Genomic DNA, 19,878 nt, shown 5'->3' on the forward strand with positions numbered 1-19,878 from the left:
AACTTTTTGTTTTTTCACATAAAAGTTTGGACTTTGTATTACAAATTGTTTGCTCTAACAAAATTCATTAAGACCTCATTTTTTGTTTCTGGTGACTAGTCAGCTTTTCCAAGAGATGATCACATATAAGAACTGCCATCTCCGGATCAGACCTTTGGTCCATCAAGTCCAGCGATCTGCACACGAAGAGGCCCAGCCAGGTGTACACCTGGCGTAATTTTAGTCACCCATATCCCTCTATGCCTCTCGTAAGGAGATGTGCATCTAGTTTGCTTTTAAATCTTAAAATGGTGGATTCCGCAATAACCTCCTCTGAGAGAGCATTCCAGATGTCCACCACTTCTTGATATTTGTCCTGGACTTGTCCCCCCCTAGTCATACTGGATGGTGGTCGATCTAGCCCAGTACCCTGCTTTCAACAGTGGCCAATCAAGTCACAAATACCTGACAGAAACCCAGCAGTAACAAGATTCCATGCTGCTGATCCCAGGGGAAGTAGTTTCCCCCAAGTCTATCTCCATACAAGACTATGGACCTTTCCTCTAGAAACTTCTCCAAACTTGTTCTAAACCCAGATGTGCTAACTGCTGTCACAACATCCTTTGGCAATGAGTTTATGTTCTTATGCAAAAATGCATGCCAATTATCACCTTTTTGGCAGCATATGCTAAAACCTGACAGCTTCAGAAATAAACAAGGGGGAAAAAAGTGCAGATATATCACTGCCCCCTTCCATGGGTGACTTAAGACTCAGAAACCGTCCTCAGGCATGCATAGCAGGTGGAGGGGAAGGGGGCATTTTAATCAGGAATGTTTCATTCTTAGTCCCATTTCTGGCTGCCCTTATCACTATATATCAGTGGTCTCAAACTCGCAGCCTGCCAGGTACTATTTTGAGGCCCTCGGTATGTTTATCATAATCACAAAAGTAAAATAAAACAGTTTCTAGCTCATATGTCTCTTTAGCTATAAATTACAATATTATTATTAAGACTTAGCCAAAAGGAAAGATTTATAAACTATAAAGAGTTTTACCTCATGCAAAATTGTCATTTCTTTAATAAAACATTAACTATTTTTTCTGAGGCCCTCCAAGTACCTACAAATCCAAAATGTGGCCCTGCAAAGTGTTTGAGTTTGAGACCACTGCTATATATCTAATCCCCTTTTAGAAGAAAACGGGTATCACAGACATTCATTTGACTATCTGTGGAAAACATAAATAAAATGTTGAAAAGGGAACCAAAAAAAAAAAAACTCTCATTTTATCATTAAGCACCTCTAAAATCCGCCTGAGTGCGTCCACGTAGTTCTTCTCACTATCAACAATAGCACCCAGAATATACCGTCTCACAACCTGTAAGATAGTAATTAGAAATAAATTACTAGATGACAGAAAATAGTAAATTATTGAATTCAGTGCCTTCAAACTTGTGACGTGTGTTGACCACATCACCAGGGAGGGGGGCAGAGGAAATCTATGGGTCTTGTCCCAAAGAATATATATATCCGGTCAACTTTACAATAGTAATTTTCAAATTGAATATCTAACTGTATGGTGCTGAATATAGGAGCTATCTATTCAGGCCTGATATTTAATACATGGCAGTCAGTGATTTTTTAATCTATTGATGGCAACAGACTGAATTAAGCTCAGATATTCAATACTAGAGAATAAAGCAACAAAACTTATGTCCCCCAGTAAGCCCACCTCTTAAAATCTTAACACCAGTTCTTCCTTATGGCTATAAAGCCATAGTAACATAGTTGATGATAGTAGACAAAGACCAACATGCCATATCCAGTTTTCCCATTGAGGTGATTGGGGTTTTACCTGCTGCGTGATGCAGATTATTTTCCCCATGCCTTTGTGTTTTGGGTTGTACCTGCTGCACAGAGCAGTTACTTCCACTATGATTTCTGGAACATGCAACATTAACTTCACAGCTGCTTCGAGCTGAAGTGCTCTGTTTTTTGTTTCCATCCTTTTGCTCTTAAAGGATTCACTCTGTATATTCTACACCACAGTGACGCCGTTTTTAAAAATGGCATTGCCTGAACTCTAAAGTCAAAAAGAGGAAATACAATGACCACAAAGCAAGCCTCTTTTGAGGTCTTTGCCTGAACTCTAGCATGTATCAGAATGACTCTTTTAACACAATACTGCCACAGTGTAAAGTAGGAATGGTCTTAGGTATCTGGTCAATTGGAGTCTTAGGCCACTCCCAGTGCATCCCAAAATGAACTGGGAAGAAGCCTAAGACTCTGATTGGCCCAGGTGCCTAAGGCCCCTATTATGGGAGGGGCCTTAGGAACCTGGGCCAATCAGGGCCTTAGGCCCCACCCTGGTACATCCCAGGATGCCCAAAACAAGGAAAACTGCAGACGGGTGTACAACGATGCACCAGGAAGGAGAAGGTCCACCATTGTGAAGAGGCAGGCCTGCCGGCTGGAGGGTGTAGGCATCAGTCCAGCTGGCCTTACAACAAAAGGTATGGGGGGGGGGGGAGCTTGGGGGAGTGTCGGGAGTATTGGTGGTTGGGGGGGTTGCGGTCTGCCATTGGAAGGGAGGGTGCGAGGTTTGGGGGCTGCTGGACTCATTGGGGGGGGCTGATGTATCCGAAAAGGGGGGAGGGAGTTGCTTGGGATGCTGGACGTGGACCAGCTGGAGCTGGAGGGAAGGGAGAGGTGCCAGACCACACCTGTGCGCTGAAGGGTTCTTCCTTCCCATTTCTGCGGGTTACCTGCGGCTAGCTGCGGGTAACAGTAATCATGTCATTTTCCAGTAGCCATTTTAGCCCGCCTAATGCCACTTCCGGCATTAGCCACACCTACTTTGGCATTCCACAGCCTAAAGCGGCTACCTAGCCACAATGCCAGTTGCCTTTTATTTAGGTGTCGGTAGGCGCTGCAACACCGCTGTATTTTGATGTATTTGACAGTGTTTTTCAATTAATTTTGGCATTGGCAGGGCGCCTACCGACGACAAAGTTTAGGCGCTGTTTATAGAATTTCCTTGTAACTGTCTAAGGCATGGCGTACCCTAAGTGCAGAGGTTGCCTGACACATAGTTTATTTGCTGTTTAATGTCCTCCTGTTTTATGTTTGCCTAGGTTGTCTAATGTCTTTGGTATTACTGTGAATGTACTTTTGTAACCCATTCTGGACTCCTGGGGAGGACGGGCTTTAAAATTAAATAAATAAATATAGCTATTACAATTTTATGCAGACCTCACACCTTAGTGCATACTTTAAAAGTAATAAAACCTACCTGTTGCTGTGATAATCCCTCAGGCATAGGACTCATAATTGCTTCCGTGTGCTTGCAGTCAACATCAATAAATAAACTAAGTTCTTCGTCTTCAAAAGAGACCAATTTGCGATCTGTAAATAAGTTTTAATTTAATTTCCATATTTATATCTTGCTTAAACAAAAAGTTCCAAGTGAGTTACAATAAAAAAAATAATACAATATAAAAAAAATTGACAAAATGTTAGATATGTACATCTTAAAATATAATCATATTATACATATTTAAAAGATCTTTATTAGGAAATAAATCATAGATACTATGCTGGCATTTCAATTTTATCAGCTCTCTGCTTTTGGGAGTCCTTTTATTAAGGTGTGCTAACCGATTCAGGGCACGCACATACACCCATGCACGCAACACACACACCCAATCCATCTCAATAATGGCCTAAGGACTTCTCTTAGGAAATTATCCAAACTTTTTTTAAACCCTGCTAAGCTAACTGATTTCATCACATTCTCCGGCAACAAATTCCAGAGTTCAATTATACATTGTGTAAAGAAATATTTTCTCTGGTTTATTTTAAATCTACTACTTAGTCCTAGTATTTTTGGAAAGAGTAAACAAGCGATTCACATCTACCCTTATTTATCTATATACTCCATCTTTGTTACATCCTATGAGTTCCAAGGAACTACAGAGGGAATTGAACTCCGTTCCCCTGGTTCTCAGGCACTGCCCTAACCATTAGGTACTCTGCCAAGATGGATCCACTAGAGAAATATTACTATGAGATATGCAAACAATAATTTTCCTCATTCTCTGCTCTGGCCAGCACAAGAAATATGCTGAGACTGTCTTGCTTCCCAGGCAACATACTGAGCTAGATTCTATAAATGACACCCAGGTTAGTGCCCCGATTGGAGACACCTATCCGAGTTCCGTGCAGAACTCAAATTGATTAATAAGCTTAACTGGTAATTGAACATGCCATTAAAAGCTCATTAAAAAATAAAAAACAATTAAGTGTTAAGAACATAAGAATAGCCTTACTGGGTCAGACCAATGGTCCATCAAGCCCAGTAGCCCGTTCTCACTGGGGCCAATCCAGATCACTAGTACCTGGCCAAAACCCAACGAGTAGCAATATTCCATGCTACCGATCCAGGGCAAGCAGTGGCTTCCCCCATGTCTTTCTCAATAACAGACTATGGACTTTTCCTCCAGGAACTTGTCCAAACCTTTCTTAAAACCAGCTATGCTATCCGCTCTTACCACATCCTCTGGCAACACATTCCAGAGCTTAACTATTCTCTGAGTGAAAAAAAATTCCTCCTATTGGTTTTAAAAGTATTTCCCTGATTTCATCGAGTGTTCTCTAGTCCAGTGTTTTTCAACCTTTTTTGGGCAAAGGCACACTTGTTTCATGAAAAAAATCACGAGGCACACCACCATTAGAAAATGTTAAAAAATTTAACTCTGTGCCTATATTAACTATATATATAAAGTAATTCACTTGAGTGCCACCGCCGCCATCGGGAACAGGCCGGCGCCAAGTTCTCCCTGCTTCTCTTCCCCGCGGGGCCGACCAACTCTCGCCACCCGTCGTCAATTCTAACGTCGGAGAGGACGTTCTAGGCCAGCCAGGCAGCGATTGGCTGGCCCAGAACGTCCTCTCCAACGTCAGAATTGACGCGAGTGGCGAGAGTTGGCCGGCCCCACATGGAAAAGCAGGGAGAACTTGGGGCCGGCCTGTTCCCGATGGCGGTGGTGGCACTCAAGTGGCTAAAGAGCCGCAGTTTGCCGGCCTAGGGACAACACTGGAGGGTGGCCAGCTGTGCACCCCCTTGGGACGTAAACCCGGGGTGGGGCAGACGCCCCCCCCACCCTGGTATGCCACTATCTGTACCTCACTCCCTCCCTATGACCAAAAATTCTCCTTTCTTCTATTCCCCGTGTACACAACCATCTCTTTCCCTCCCTTCCTCTCTCCAAAGTCCATGCCTTCTGTGTCCAAACACTCATTCCCTCCCCCACCTCAGCATCTCTTTCCCTCCCTTCCTCTCTCCCAAGTCCATGCCTTCTGTGTCCAAAAACGCATTCCCTCCCCCACCTCAGCATCTCTTTCCCTCCCTTCCTCTCTCCCAAGTTCATGCCTTGTGTCCAAAACGCACTCCCTCCCCCCTTTTGTGTTCCGTGTTTGCCTCCCAGCCCATCTTTGCAACTTTCTCAGCAAAACGAAGCTCAAGCCGCGAGGCTTGTCTTCTGCTTCCTGCCTGCCCTGCAGCGCACAAATAGCCGAACGGAAGTATTCTCCGACGTCAGCGCTGACGTCGGAGGGCAGGCTTTGCTTAAGCCCTCCCTCCCACGTCAGCGCTGACATCGGGGAACACTTGCGATCGGCTATGAGCGGCAGGGCAGGCAGGAACAGAAGACGAGCCTCGCGGCTCGAGATGTATTGAACTCCGTGGGTCCCCCGTCCAGCTCTCTCCTGTCCACGTGGGGCGGACCGCCCCTCTCCCTAGACTGTGGCCTAGGACCCTGGGGGAGCCCGGGCCCCCTGTCAGCTCCGGGCCCCTGAATGCAGGACTGGTGGTACTGCCCTGATGGCGGCCCTGACTGTACGGCACACCAGGCAACATCTCGCGGCACACTAGTGTGCCGCGGAACAGCGGTTGAAAAACACTGCTCTAGTCTTTGTAATTTTTGACGGAGTGAAAAATCGATCCACTTGTACCCGTTCTACTCCGCTCTGGATTTTGTAGACTTCAATCATATCTCGCCTCAGCAGTCTCTCTTCCAAGCTGAAGAGCCCTAACCATTTTAGTCTTTCCTCATACAAGAGGAGTTCCATCCCCTTTATCATCTTGGTCGCTCTTCTTTGAACCTTTTCTAGCGCCGCTATATCTTTCTTGTGATAAGGAGATCAGAATTGAACGCAATACTCCAGATGAGTTCCTCACAAAACTCGAGGCGCCTAGCGGCAGCTAATAAATTACAAAAAATAGGTGTGGTATGACTTAGATGTCACTAGGCATGTGGCCTAATATACCGGAAGTCTGGCTAAGCCCAAGTTGAGTTAGGTGCTGTTAGGCATAACTCTGTAAATTGCATCTAGCCATTTATAGAATCAGCCTGATTGTGAAATGCAAAAGAGCATCACTTTGATTACTTCATCCTCAGAAAAGCTGAATTCACCTCCTTTCACCACACGAGGTCTCTGCAGCCTGTAGTCTACTTGAGAAGGATGCTGGAAGAAAAATACATCTGAAGTGCCTTGCTCATGAGAATTACACACAGAGGAGTGTGGGGAAGTGCATTTGTCAAGCTTACCCTGTAAAATAAATGATTTTGTTTTAATATAGGAGCGGCCTTTCTTCACCGCAGCTTTCGTCTTTTCAAGCCCATCTTTTGTGCCTTCTTTTGCAGCCTTCATTAATCTCTGCATCTGCAAAACAGACAGTACAGTTCTATTTAGCAGACAGCTGAATACTCATTTGATTTTTTTTTTTCTGGATTTAAACTCTAATCCAAACTTATTTTTTTTCTCTCAAATTGCAAAAAAAAAGGCCTTAGTAAACAAGCTGTATTTACATGTCACATGCACCTAGTCACAGGATTTTTGATGGCAGGAGGGGGAAGAAAAAAAGAACCACACCACTTTTAAGCCGCATGCTTGGTCTCCCTAATGGAACACGTCATCCACCATAAATCAGGCATTTGTCTCTGAGTGCAAGAAAATGTGGTAAAATAAATAATATCAGAACATTATAAACTTAATTTAATTAGTACTATTTTATCTCCAAAATGAATACTTATTCAGAAGAAACATTTCCCTAACTTCAAGTACCGCATGTCTCATATTCCACCAGAGTCATTATGATCACATCACCGCTCTCAAGTCACTTTATTGGCTTCCTTTTCATTTCCCCATACTGTTCAAACTCCTCTTTTTTATTTAAAAGCACATTCACTCTGCAGCTCCTCAATACCTCTCCTCTCTTATCTCTCCCTATATTGCTCCGTTCATTGGGCAAGTCTCTCTTATCTGTACCCTTCTCCTCTACTGCCAACTCCAGACTATGTGCCTTCTCTTTTGCTGCTCCATATGTCTGGAACAGACTACCTGAGTCAGTATGTCAAGTTCCATCCCTGGTAGTACTAAAGCCAGGCTTCAAGCCCACTTTTACGAGATTGCTTCTAACTCCTAATCTCTACTCACTTGTAAAGTACCCATGACTCAGAAACTCCCTAACTCCCTACTTGTCCTGCTTGCCTGTTCGATTATATTGTAAGCTCTACTGAGCAGGAACTGTCTCTTGAATGTTTAAATGTACAGCACTGCATATGCCTAGAAGTGCTGTAAGTAGTAGTAGTAGTAACTAATCAGTAAATATCAGACTGAGCTATACCTTATTTAAAGTTAATTTGTTGTTTGTGTCCTCTCACATTATTATGGTTGTTTCTTTGTACCCTGCGTAGAATTTTAGATAATTTGGGCTAAAAAAATCTTTTAAATGAATAAATAAGAAATAGTTCAATAAATATTATTAAATTTTGCAATGGGAATAAACACAAAGATAAACAGAATCAGGCTTATTCATATGAGATGCATACATCATCATAAAGGATAGTGGAGTGAGCAATATAAATTGGTGGATTAAATTGGCCAAATGGAGTAACAATACAGGTTAGAGGTAAATATGAAAAAGTAGCCTATTACCTATGTAGAATAAAATAGTTATTATGTAGACAATTATAAAGTTCATTATCCAAGCATCACCTCAGTTTTTTCCCAGTTAACAAAGTATCCTGAAAGAGTTCCAAATTTCTTTAGTAAATCTAACACTGCCAGAAGAGTCTGTGGGGAATGCATTAGTTAAAATACATCATCAGAAAAGGCTGACATTTTAGAACATAAGAATAGCCTTACTGGATCAGACCAAAGGTCCATCAAGCCCAGTAGCCCGTTCTCACGGTGGCCAATCCAGGTCACTAGAACCTGGCCAAAACCCAAGAAGTAGCAATATTCCGTTATTCAGATCCAGGGCAAGCAGAGGCTTCATCCATATCTTAATAACAGACTATGGACTTTTCCTCCAGGAATTTGTCCAAACCTTTCTTAAAACCAGCTATGCTATTTGCTTTTATCACAACCTCTGGCAACGCATTCTAGATCTTACAATTACCTGTCCAGTAGTTATCCCTTTAAGCCTGGATGGGCTTGGACAGTCAACAGGAGAGATTCAACAGCCAAATTGGAAAGTAGGAGGGACAATTGGGTATCCCTAGCTGGTACCTCTTTTGAGTCCTTCCAGCTGGGCTCTAGCCAGAGGGTGGTGATATAAAATTTTTACCATATTAAAGACTGACTCACCCAGCTGCATCCATTCAAGAGTCTCAGATACTTCTACTCAGCATAATCAAATATTTTTTTCTGCATCTAATGTCATTACACAAATAGGATGTTTAGCTGTACGAGCTCCTTGTAATATGTGGCACAATTCTCTAGTGTTATCTAATGCCATTCATCCACATACAATCCCACTTTGAGAGTTATTAATCAGAACATAAGAACATAAGCAGTGCCTCTGCCGGGTCAGACCAGAGGTCCATCCCGCCCAGCAGTCCGCCCCCGCGGCGGCCCAACAGGTCATGACCTGCCTTAATCACCAGAAGGGGCCCCCTTGCCCCCTAGGTTTCTCATCGAAGTCCTATCTTCCCATCAATGTCCTAACCCTCCGGCCTTGCACCTGCACGACCTGGTGAGCTGTCTATACTTATTCAACACCCCAGCACCTCCCTCAGTACCCCACGATCCCCTTTTCCCTCAGGAATCTGTCCAATCCCTGTTTGAATCCCTGTACTGTACTCTGCCGGATCACTTCCTCCGGGAGCGCATTCCATTTGTCCACGACCCTTTGGGTGAAGAAAAACTTCCTTGCATTTGATTTGAACCTATCTCCCTTCAGTTTCTCTGAGTGCCCCCTCATACCTGTCGTCCCTTTTAGTCTGAAGAACCTGTCCCTGTCCACCCTCTCTATGCCCCTAAGTATTTTGAAGGTCTCTATCATATCCCCCCTGAGCCTCCTCTTTTCCAGAGAGAAGAGCCCCAGTTTATTCAGCCTCTCAGCATATGGGAAGTTTTCCAGCCCTCTTATCAGTTTCGTTGCCCTCCTTTGGACTCTCTCAAGAACTGCCATGTCCTTCTTGAGGTGCGGCGACCAATATTGAACGCAGTATTCCAAATGTGGGCGCACCATCGCTCGATACAGTGGCATGATGACTTCCCGCGTCCTGGTTGATATGCCCCTCTTGATGATGCCCAGCATCCTGTTGGCTTTCTTCGAGGCTGCTGCACACTGTGCGGATGGTTTCATGGATGGATCCACTAGCACACCCAAGTCTCTCTCAAGTCCGGTGTCTTCCAGCAATCTCCCCCCCCCCATTTTATACTCGAACAACGGGTTCTTTTTCCCTATGTGCATGACCTTGCATTTATCTACGTTAAAGCGCATTTGCCATTTGTTTGCCCAGTCCTCCAGCTTATCGAGGTCCCTTTGCAGTTCCTCACACTCCTCCCTGGTCCTAACTCTGGCGCAAAGCTTGGTATCGTCTGCAAATTTTATAACCTCACACTTTGCCTCCGTTTCCAGGTCATTGATAAATATGTTGAAGAGTAGTGGCCCCAGCACCGATCCCTGCAGCACACCGCTCGTGACTCCCCTCCAGTCAGAATATTGGCCCTTTACTCCGACCCTCTGTAGTCTACCTGACAGCCAGTGCTTGATCCATCTGTGTACATCCCCGCCCACCCCGTGGTTCCACAGCTTCCTAAGCAGCCTTTCATGTGGCACCTTGTCAAAGGCCTTTTGAAAATCGAGGTAAATGATGTCTCTGGGTTCCCCTTTGTCCACCTGACTGCTTATTCCCTCAAAGAAGTACAGAAGGTTTGTCAGGCACGACCTTCCCTTACAGAATCCGTGCTGGCTTGTCCGCAGTAGGCCATTTTTCTCGATGTGCTCGCAAATGCTGTCCTTGATCATTGCTTCCACCATCTTCCCTATAACTGAAGTCAGGCTCACCGGCCTGTAGTTCCCGGGGTCACCTTTCGATCCCTTCTTAAAGATAGGTGTGACATTCGCCAGTTTCCAGTCCTCTGGTATCTCTCCAGTTTTCAAGGATAGGTTGCAAACATGCTGGATTGCGCCCGCTATTTCCTGACTTAGTTCCTTTAGAACCCTTGGGTGGATCCCGTCCGGTCCCGGTGATTTGCCGCTTTTCAGTCTGTCAATCTGCTTGAGGACATCCTCCCGACTTACCTCTATATGCCCCAATCTTTTGGCCTGCTCCCCACTCATGAGCTCCTCTGAGTCCGGTATATTGGACGTGTCCTCGCTCGTGAAGACCGACGAGAAGAACGTGTTCAACCTCTCAGTTACCTCTTTATTCTCCTTAATCACTCCCTTCCTATCCCCATCGTCCAATGGCCCCACCTCCTCTCTCACTGGTTGCTTCCCCTTTACGTAACTGAAGAATGCCTTGAAGTTTTTCGCCTCCCTGGCCAGCCCCTCCTCGTATTTCCCTTTTGCTTTTCTAATCTCTCGGTGGCATTCCTTTTGGCATTTCCTGTGCGCCTGGTGATTTTCCTCCGGTGGATCCTTTTTCCATCTCCTGAAGGACACTTTCTTGTCACTGATTACCCTCTTTACTTCAGGTGTCATCCAAACCGGGTCTTTTGACCGCTTGTTCTTGCGGCCTTTCCTGAAACTGGGGATGTACAGTTTTTGCGCTTCCTGCAGTGTGTCCCTGAGAAGGGTCCAGGCGCTCCCTACAGTCTCCATCCTAAAGCCGTTCCTGAGCTTCCTCCCCACCATTTTCCTCATAGCAACATAGTTCCCTTTCCTGAAGTTGAGCACAGTCGTTGCGGTCCTCCCCACTATGTGTGACCCCCTTTCTAATGTGAATCTGATCACGTTGTGATCACTGTTGCCTAGTGTTCCTCCCACTTCTACCCCTCTTGCAGGCCCCCCTAATCCGTTAAGGATGAGGTTAAGAGTAGCATCCCCTCGCGTCGGTTCCTTGACTAGTTGCTCCATGAAGCAGTCCCTCACAGCTTCTACGAATCCTGCTTCCCTCGTGGAGTTGGAGTGTCCCGTACTCCAGTCTATCCCTGGGTAGTTGAAGTCCCCCATCACTGTTACACTTCCAGTCCTGCATTCCTGTCTCAGTTCTGCTTCCAAGTCTTGTCCTATTGTTTCTGACGCACCAGGCGGGCGATAATACAGCCCCAGCTTTATGTCTGCACTCTTCTTTCCCGGCAATTTGACCCATAGCGATTCTAGCTCCTCTGCCTTTGTTGCCGTATCGATCCCAATCGAGTAGATATAGTCCTTTATATACAGCGCTATGCCTCCCCCCTTCTTGTGGGTCCTGTCCCTCCTGTAGAGCTTGTACCCTGGCAGCGCCACATCCCATTGATTTTCCTCTGTCCACCAGGTTTCTGTAATTCCTATTATATCCAGGTCCTCCCCCTTGGCCATGACTTCCAGTTCACCCATCTTAGCCATGAGGCTTCTTGCATTTGCGTATAAGCACTGTAGGTCCCGGTGTTTGTCCTCCACCTCTGCCTTTACCTGGGCCACCTTCCCTTGGGTCTCGGGCCGTTTTCCTGCTCCCGGTGCCTCTGCTGTGCCCTCCGCCTTTACCCTCGCAACTCTCTTCCTCCCCATGTCCCCTCCACCCCACCTCCCCGCTTTTCCCCGGGGAGTACCAGCCCCCTCCTGTGCTATCATCCCCTGGGCCTTGGTTTGTTCCCCCTTGCCTTGTGTCTCCCCTTTGCCCTGTGGCTCCACCTTATTGCCTTCTGTTTGCACCCTGGTGCCATCTTGTCCTCCTGAATCCCCTGTTTTCCCCTTAGACTTCTCCCAGCAAGTTGCTGTTACCTGGTGTTTCCTTCGCTGTCTGATCGCGAGTTCCATCGGACCCCCGTCCTCCTCCCTGCAGCCAGCCCATTCAGCATCTTTTCTTGATACTGCTGTCCGAAGCGTCATCAGGTCAGCTGTCGGCTTTCCCCCTCTCTGTAGTTTAAAGCCCTCTCGATCTCCTTCTTTACGTTGGCTGCTAGTATTCTTGTTCCCGCCGTGCTCAGGTGCAGGCCATCCCGCCTGTAGAGCTTGCTCTTTCCCCAGAAGGACGACCAGTTCCTCACAAAGTGGAAGCCCTCCTCCTTGCACCACCTCCTCAGCCACGCATTCACCTCCTGGAGCTCGGCCTGCCTCCTTGCATCTGCCCTTGGGACCGGCAGGATCTCCGAGAATGCTATCCTCTGTGACCTCCGTTTCAGCTTCCTTCCCAGGACCCTGAACTGGTCTGTTAGCGCAGGCATGCTGAAATTCCTCCGGCTCACATCATTTGTTCCGACGTGGACAATTACTGCTGTCTCCTCCGTTTCGGCTCCGTCCAAGATCCTCTCGATTCTGTCGGCAATGTCCTTTGTCCTGGCCCCAGGGAGACATGTCACCAGCCGGTCCTCTCGACCTCCGGCTACGTGACTGTCCACCTCCCTCAGGATCGAGTCTCCCACAACAATTGCAGTCTTTCCCTTCCTTAAGAGCCTCCTCTGCCTCAGGTCCGTGTCCATGGTGAATCTGGGCGCTCCTCCCTCGGGGTCCTTGGCCTCCTCTGCCCTCCTGGCCTCTCCACTGGCCTCTCCACTAGGTCCATCCTCCGGTGGGTCCTGGCTCTCGTCTGATGACACCTGTCTGAGTTGCTGCTGGTTCTGCTCCTCGACCCTCCTGTAGCTCTCCTCGATGAATCTCTCAAGGTCCCTCACCTGATCTTCAATGGAGCTGTTTCTGTCTGGATCCTCAGACGCCTGGCATGGCTCCTCTGAAGCGTGCAGCCCCTCCAGGTACTGAACCCTGGCCTGCAATCTCACGACCTCATACTTCAGGCCTTCCAGCTCCCGGCACCGACCGCATATGTACTCCCGCCTTCCCGAGGGGAGGTAGTCGTACATATGGCACCCCATGCAGTATACTGGAAAATTCTGGTGTATTCCGGCTGCCTCCATTTCCATCTTATCCGCTCCACTCTCCGGTCTCCCTCAGCTCTCTGCTCCTTTGGTCCGTCTATTTGCTCTCCGCTCTCTCATCTGCCTGTTCTGCTCTCTCCTCTCTGCTCTCTCCTCTGGCTCTCACCACTCTGGTCTCCTCTGATCTGTTGGTGTCCTCACTCCCATGCTCTCCCTCCGCCTGCTGCTGCTGTGTCCTCTCTCCCTCTGCCTGGTGCTGCTGTGTCCCCTCTCCCACTCGCACTCTCCACCTGCTGCTGCTGTGTCCTCTCTCCCTCTGCCTGGTGCTGCTGTGTCCCCTCTCCCACTCTCACTCTCCGCCTGCTGCTGCTGTGTCCTCTCTCTCTCTGCCTGATGCTGCTGTGTCCCCTCTCCCACTCTCACTCTCCGCCTGCTGCTGCTGTGTCCTCTCTCCCTCTGCCTGCTGCTGCTGTGATCTCTCACCCACACTCACTCTCTGCCTCTAGTTGTGTGCTGACCTTGGTGTAGTGCCCTGGCCCTTCTCAAGGCCCTTCGCAAAGGTGCTCTCGCTAAGGCGAGCGCCTTCGCCGCGCGCCGTTGGCTCCGCCCCTTTTAAGGTGGAGCTCCGAGGTCCGACGTTGGAGGGGTGGGCAGAGCTACCTCTCGCCGCTACCCCTCACTCTGCACTCTCCCTGTGCCCTCCTGGCTCTCCTCCTCTAACCCCTGCCTTCCAAGTCTCTCTCTTGCCTCTCTCCCTCTGTGGCTGCTTGCAGGCAAGCTGGACTGTTCGGCGTTGGCTCCGCCCCTTTTAAGGCGGAGCTCCGAGGTCCGAAGTCGGAGGGGTGGGCGGAGCTACCTCTCGCCGCTACCCCTCGCTCTGCACTCTCCCTGTGCCCTCCTGGCTCTCCTCCTCTCCTAACCCCTGCCTTCCAAGTCTCTCTCTTGCCTCTCTCCCTCTGTGGCTGCTTGCAGGCAAGCTGGACTGTTCGGCGTTGGCTCCGCCCCTTTTAAGGCGGAGCTCCGAGGTCTGACGTCGGAGGGATGGGCGGAGCTACCTCTCGCCGCTACCCCTCGCTCTGCACTCTCCCTGTGCCCTCCTGGCTCTCCTCCTCTCCTAACCCCTGCCTTCCAAGTCTCTCTCTTGCCTCTCTCCCTCTGTGGCTGCTTGCAGGCAAGCTGGACTGTTCGGCGTTGGCTCTGCCCCTTTTAAGGCAGAGCTCCGAGGTCCGACGTCGGAGGGGTGGGCGGAGCTACCTCTCGCCGCTGCCCTTCGCTCTGCACTCTCCCTGTGCCCTCCTGGCTCTCCTCCTCTCCTAACCCCTGCCTTCCAAGTCTCTCTCTTGCCTCTTGCCCTCCTGGCTCTCCTCCTCTCCTAACCCCTGTCTTCCAAGTCTCTCTCTTGCCTCTTGCCAGAAGAGGAATGTATATGCCTAACTGGTCTTCCAATATTTTTGCTAAGTTTTGAAATCATAGGGGGTCTTTTACTAAGGCGCGCTAGTCAATTTATCGTGTGCTAAATGCTAACACGCCCATTATATTCTATGGATGCAATAGATTTTAGCGCTACTTAGTACAAGACCCCATAATTAGTAAGAGAAATATGGTCTATAATATTTTTTGGTAGTAAAGGATCTCTCTGTGGTTTAGTGAATACTAAAGGTACCTGTATTACTATTTATAAATAGTTGATATAATTATATCAGTCAGTTTAGGACTTAACAAGACTTGAAAGCTTTTATAAAATTTGTAATTATGGCCATCATTCCTGGGGCTTTGCATGGTTTGAGGCCTTTTCTAGCTGTCCATATCTCAGGAATTGAGATGGGACTCTTTAAGGGCTTCATCTGGGCAGAGATAATGGTTACTGCAGATGCTCACACTGGATGGGCAATTTGGCCTTTATCTAACATAATGTTCCTATGTTTCTATAATACACTAGCTGATGCCCCGGCGTTGCACGGGTATTTAATTATAGCAATAACACTGTAAATGGATTCAAATAAAGATACTTTATAGTGGTGAATGAAATTATTGTTTTACAGCTTAATAAAAAGTACAATATTCAAATTATAATGTGAAATATTTGACAAAATGAATACAATACAACTAACGCAAAACGTGATTATAAACAAAATTTTTAGTTTCACCTCCAGGAGCAAGAACATATAAATTGTTGGGGGAACCCACCCTTGAGCAAGCAACATAGAGTTGTGGGCCGAGAGACCCCCAGATCATATCACCCCAGGTAGTGAGGGATCTGCATACCAAGTTTCGTTCAAATCGGTCAAGCCGTTTTTGAATTACTGTGAGAATGGCAGCTTTTTACATTTTTTCCATTGACATGAATGGGTGATATCTGATTTTCTGTTTGTAGCTCCGCCCACTTGTGCAGGAGGGCCGCGAGACCCCCAGAACATATCAGCCCAGGTAGTGAGGGACCTGCATACAAAGTTTCGTTCAAATCGGTCAAGCCGTTTTTGAATTACAGTGAGAATGGCAGCTTTTAACATTTTTTCCATTGACATGAATGGGTGAAATCTGATTTTCGGTTTGTAGCTCCGCCCACGTGTGCAGGTGGGCCGCGAGATCCCCAGAACATATCACCCCAGGTAGTGAGGGATCTGCATACCAAGTTTCGTTCAAATCGGTCAAGCCGTTTTTGCGTGATCGCGGCACATACACACACACACACATACATACACACATACATACCTCCGATTTTATATATATAGATTACAATACAATATAGTGTTTTATATACCCCAATTTTCTGCAAGGAATATATGCGGTTTTCAATAAGATTTAGATCAAGTTCCTAAGTTACACTGTTTGCAGTAACACTGGTTTAGGAAGGAGGGGTGAAGGGTAAGAAAGTGGCTATAGTGAAAATAGGAATGCCTTTAGTTTCTTCTGGAATTCTAAGTACATAAGAACATAAGAATAGCCTCACTGGGTCAGACCAATGGTCCATCAAGCCCAGTAGCCCGTTCTCATGGTGGCCAATCCAGGTCGCTAGTACCTGGCCAAAACCCAAGGTGTAGCAATATTCCATGCTATCAATACAGGGCAAGCAGTGTCCAAACCTTTCTTAAAACCAGCTACGCTATCTGCTCTTACCACATCCTCTGGCAACGCGTTCCAGAGCTTAACTATTCTCTGAGTAAAAAAAAAATTTCCTCTTATTGGTTTTAAGAGCACTTCCCTGTAACTTCATCGAGTGTCCCCTAGTCTTTGTAATTTTTGACAGAGTGAAAAATCGATCCACTTGTACCCGTTCTACTCCACTCAGGATTTTGTAGAATTCAATCATATCTCCCCCTCAGCTATCTCTTTTCCAAGCCCTAACCGTTTTAGTCTTTCCTCATACGAGAGGAGTTCCATCCCCTTTAACATCTTGGTCACTCTTCTTTGAACCTTTCCTAGCGTCACTATATCTTTCTTGAGATAAGGAGACCTAATTGAACGCAATGCTCCAAATGAGGTTGCACCATGGATCGAAACAGGGGTATTAGTTCATGGTTGACTTGGGTTTATTAGTAAGGCAGAGTAATTTGTTTAAGGAAGGCTCAAATGGGTTCTTTAGATGGATCAACTCCTGAGGTACGTAATTTCTGACAGAAAGCTTGAAACAGAAATTCAGTTTCTGTAAGAGTAGTGTAAAGCTTGTTCTATATCTTTCAAAACTTTTATTAGTGCTGTTATGTTTGACTTTCAAAAAGCTAGCAAGTAAGTGTCTCATTTTATTTTGCCCTCCAAAATAGAAACATAGAAACATAGAAAGGTGACGGCAGAAAAGGGCTATAGCCCATCAAGTCTGCCCACTCTACTGACCCGCCCTATCAAGTCTGAGTGTCTTACTAGGCCTCTGAAGGGATCCCACGTAGATGTCCCATTTATTCTTAAAGTCAAGCACGCTGTTGGCCTTGGCCACCTGCTCCGGAAGCTTATTCCAGTGCCCTACCACTCTTTCCGTGAAGAAATACTTCCTAATGTCACCCCTAAATTTCCCTCCTCTGAGTTTGAGCGGATGCCTTCTTGTGGCCGAGGGTCCCCTGAGTAGAAAGATGTCATCTTCTACCTCGACACGACCCGTGATGTATTTAAACGTTTCAATCATGTCTCCCCTCTCCCTGCGTTCCTCCAGAGTGTAGAGCTGCAGTTTGTTCAGTCTCTCCTCATACGAGAGACCCTTGAGCCCCGAAATATTCCTAGTGGCCATCCGCTGAACCGACTCGACTCTAAGCACATCTTTGCGGTAATGTGGCCTCCAGAACTGCACACAGTACTCCAGGTGAGGTCTTACCATGGTTCTGTACAGTGGCAATATGACCTCAGGTTTCCTGCTTACGAAACTTCTATTGATACATCCCATCATTTGTCTTGCCTTGGATGATGCTTTTTCCACCTGATTTGCAACCTTCATGTCTGCACTGATGATCACTCCCAAGTCTCGCTCAACTATCGTCCTGGTCAACGTTTCTCCATTTAAGGTGTAGGTTTTGCATGGATTCCTGCTACCGAGGTGCATGACCTTACATTTCTTGGCGTTGAAGCCCAGCTGCCATGTTGAGGACCAGTTCTCCAATGTAAGCAGGTCCTGCGTCATACAATCCTGCAAATCATTTTCCCTTACTATATTGCATATTTTGGCGTCATCGGCGAATAATGTTACTTTACCCTGAAGCCCTCGTGTCAAGTCCCCTATGAATATGTTAAAAAGGAGTGGACCCAGGACTGAGCCCTGCGGGACTCCGCTGGTCACTTCCGATGTTTCAGAGAAGGTGCCATTGACCACCACCCTTTGAAGTCTACCACTCAGCCAATCTTTGACCCAAGTAGTTAGCGTCTCACCTATCCCCATTGATTTCATCTTGCTTAAAAGCCTGCGGTGTGGGACACTGTCAAAAGCTTTACTAAAATCCAAGTATACTATGTCCAGAGACTCCCCGGAGTCCAGCTTCGTTGTTACCCAATCAAAGAAGCCGATGAGATTAGATTGACATGACCTACCCCTAGTGAATCCATGTTGATTGGGATCCCTCAGATTCCCATCCTCCAAGATCATGTCTAACTTGCGTTTAAGTAGTGTTTCCATGAGTTTACACACTATCGATGTGAGACTCACCGGTCTGTAATTCATAGCCTCTGCTCTGCAACCCTTTTTGTGCAGAGGAACGACGTTAGCTGTTTTCCAGTCTAGTGGGACTCTCCCTGTCCTTAGGGAAAGATTGAAGAGTATGGCTAATGGCTCTGCCAGGACTCCGCACAGCTCTCTGAGCACTCTTGGGTGCACTTTGTCTGGTCCCATGGCTTTGTTCACCTTGAGCCTTGCCAGTTCGCTGTAAACGTCAGCCGGTGTGAACTCAAAGTTCTGAAATGGGTCTTCCACGCTTGAATTTGATACCAGCTGAGGTCCGTGTCCAGGTGCCTCGCAGGTAAAGACTGAGCAGAAGTATTCATACAGTAGTTTGGCTTTGTCAGAGTCTGCTTCTGCGTATTCTCATCCGGGGTTCTAAGGCGCTGGTATTCTTTTTCCTATCATTAATATACCTGAAGAAGGATTTGTCCCCCTTTTTAATGTTCTTTGCTAGGTTTTCTTCCACTCGTAGTTTGGCCTCCCTAACTGCTGTTTTGACCTCTGCAGACCTGGCCCTGTATTGACTGTTAGCTTCTCCTTTCCCCGTACGTTTGTATGAAAGAAATGCTCTTTTTTTCTCCTTGATGAGATACGAGATTTCATCCGTGAACCATTGAGGTTTCTTGTTTCTTTATTGTTTATTTACCGATTTTATGTAACGGACAGTTGCCTCCTGTAGGGTCAGTTTCAGGATTGACCACATAGCTTCCACATTATCAGTTTCCTCCTGATCCTGTAGCGTTTGCTGGACGAAATCTCCCATGCGTGCAAAGTCCAAGCCCCGGAATTTGAGTACCCTCGTTTTTGTTTGTGATTTAGGGAAGCCCTTCCTAAGGTTGAACCATACCATGTTATGGTCACTGGAGGCTAGCGTTTCTCCCACCGAGACCTCCGAGACGCTTTCTCCGTTTGTAAGTACTAGATCTAGGATGGCCTGGGCCCTAGTGGGCTCATGTATCATTTGTTTAAGCCGTACTCCCTTCATGGACGATAATATCCTCCTGCTCCCACAAGTTGTTGCTGAGAGTGTATTCCAGTCTACATCAGGCATGTTGAAGTCCCCTAACAGAACAGCGTCCCCCCTTAAAGTGATATTCTCAATGTCTTCAATTAATTCTGCGTCCTTGTCCTCCGATTGTCTTGGAGGTCTGTATACCACCCCAAGGTATAAACATTTTTCTCTGCCTCTGGCCAGGTTTACCCAGATGGATTCCCCAGTGTACTTGACATCGGTGATCCTGGTTGTTTTGATGTTTTCTTTGATGTAAAGTGCAACCCCCCCTCCTAACTTACCCTCTCTGTCTTTGCGAAGCAGGTTGTACCCTGGAGTAGTTATATCCCACCCATGAGAGTCTGTGAACCATGTTTCGGATATTGCCACCACGTCCAGGTCTGCATCCACTATTTCTGTTTCCAGTTCTAGAAATTTATTCCCTAAACTGTGTGCGTTA

At 46.9% G+C, this 19,878-nt stretch overlaps 1 protein-coding gene across 5 annotated transcripts in view; it reads right to left on the bottom strand.

Annotated features, from left to right (window-relative positions):
- The window catches only part of ARHGEF10 (Rho guanine nucleotide exchange factor 10), a 345,472-nt gene that overhangs the window by 149,076 nt on the left and 176,518 nt on the right, over positions 1-19,878 (bottom strand). For all 5 annotated transcript variants that reach the window (XM_033938128.1, XM_033938130.1, XM_033938132.1 and 2 more), the window contains 3 exons: positions 6,588-6,702; positions 3,272-3,384; positions 1,280-1,357 (listed from right to left, as the gene is read on the bottom strand). In XM_033938128.1, coding sequence (XP_033794019.1) covers positions 1,280-1,357; positions 3,272-3,384; positions 6,588-6,702 — 306 coding nt within the window. The remainder of the gene's footprint in view (positions 1-1,279; positions 1,358-3,271; positions 3,385-6,587; positions 6,703-19,878) is intronic.

Source organism: Geotrypetes seraphini, chromosome 3 (assembly GCF_902459505.1).
Source record: "Geotrypetes seraphini chromosome 3, aGeoSer1.1, whole genome shotgun sequence".
Taxonomy (NCBI): domain Eukaryota; kingdom Metazoa; phylum Chordata; class Amphibia; order Gymnophiona; family Dermophiidae; genus Geotrypetes; species Geotrypetes seraphini.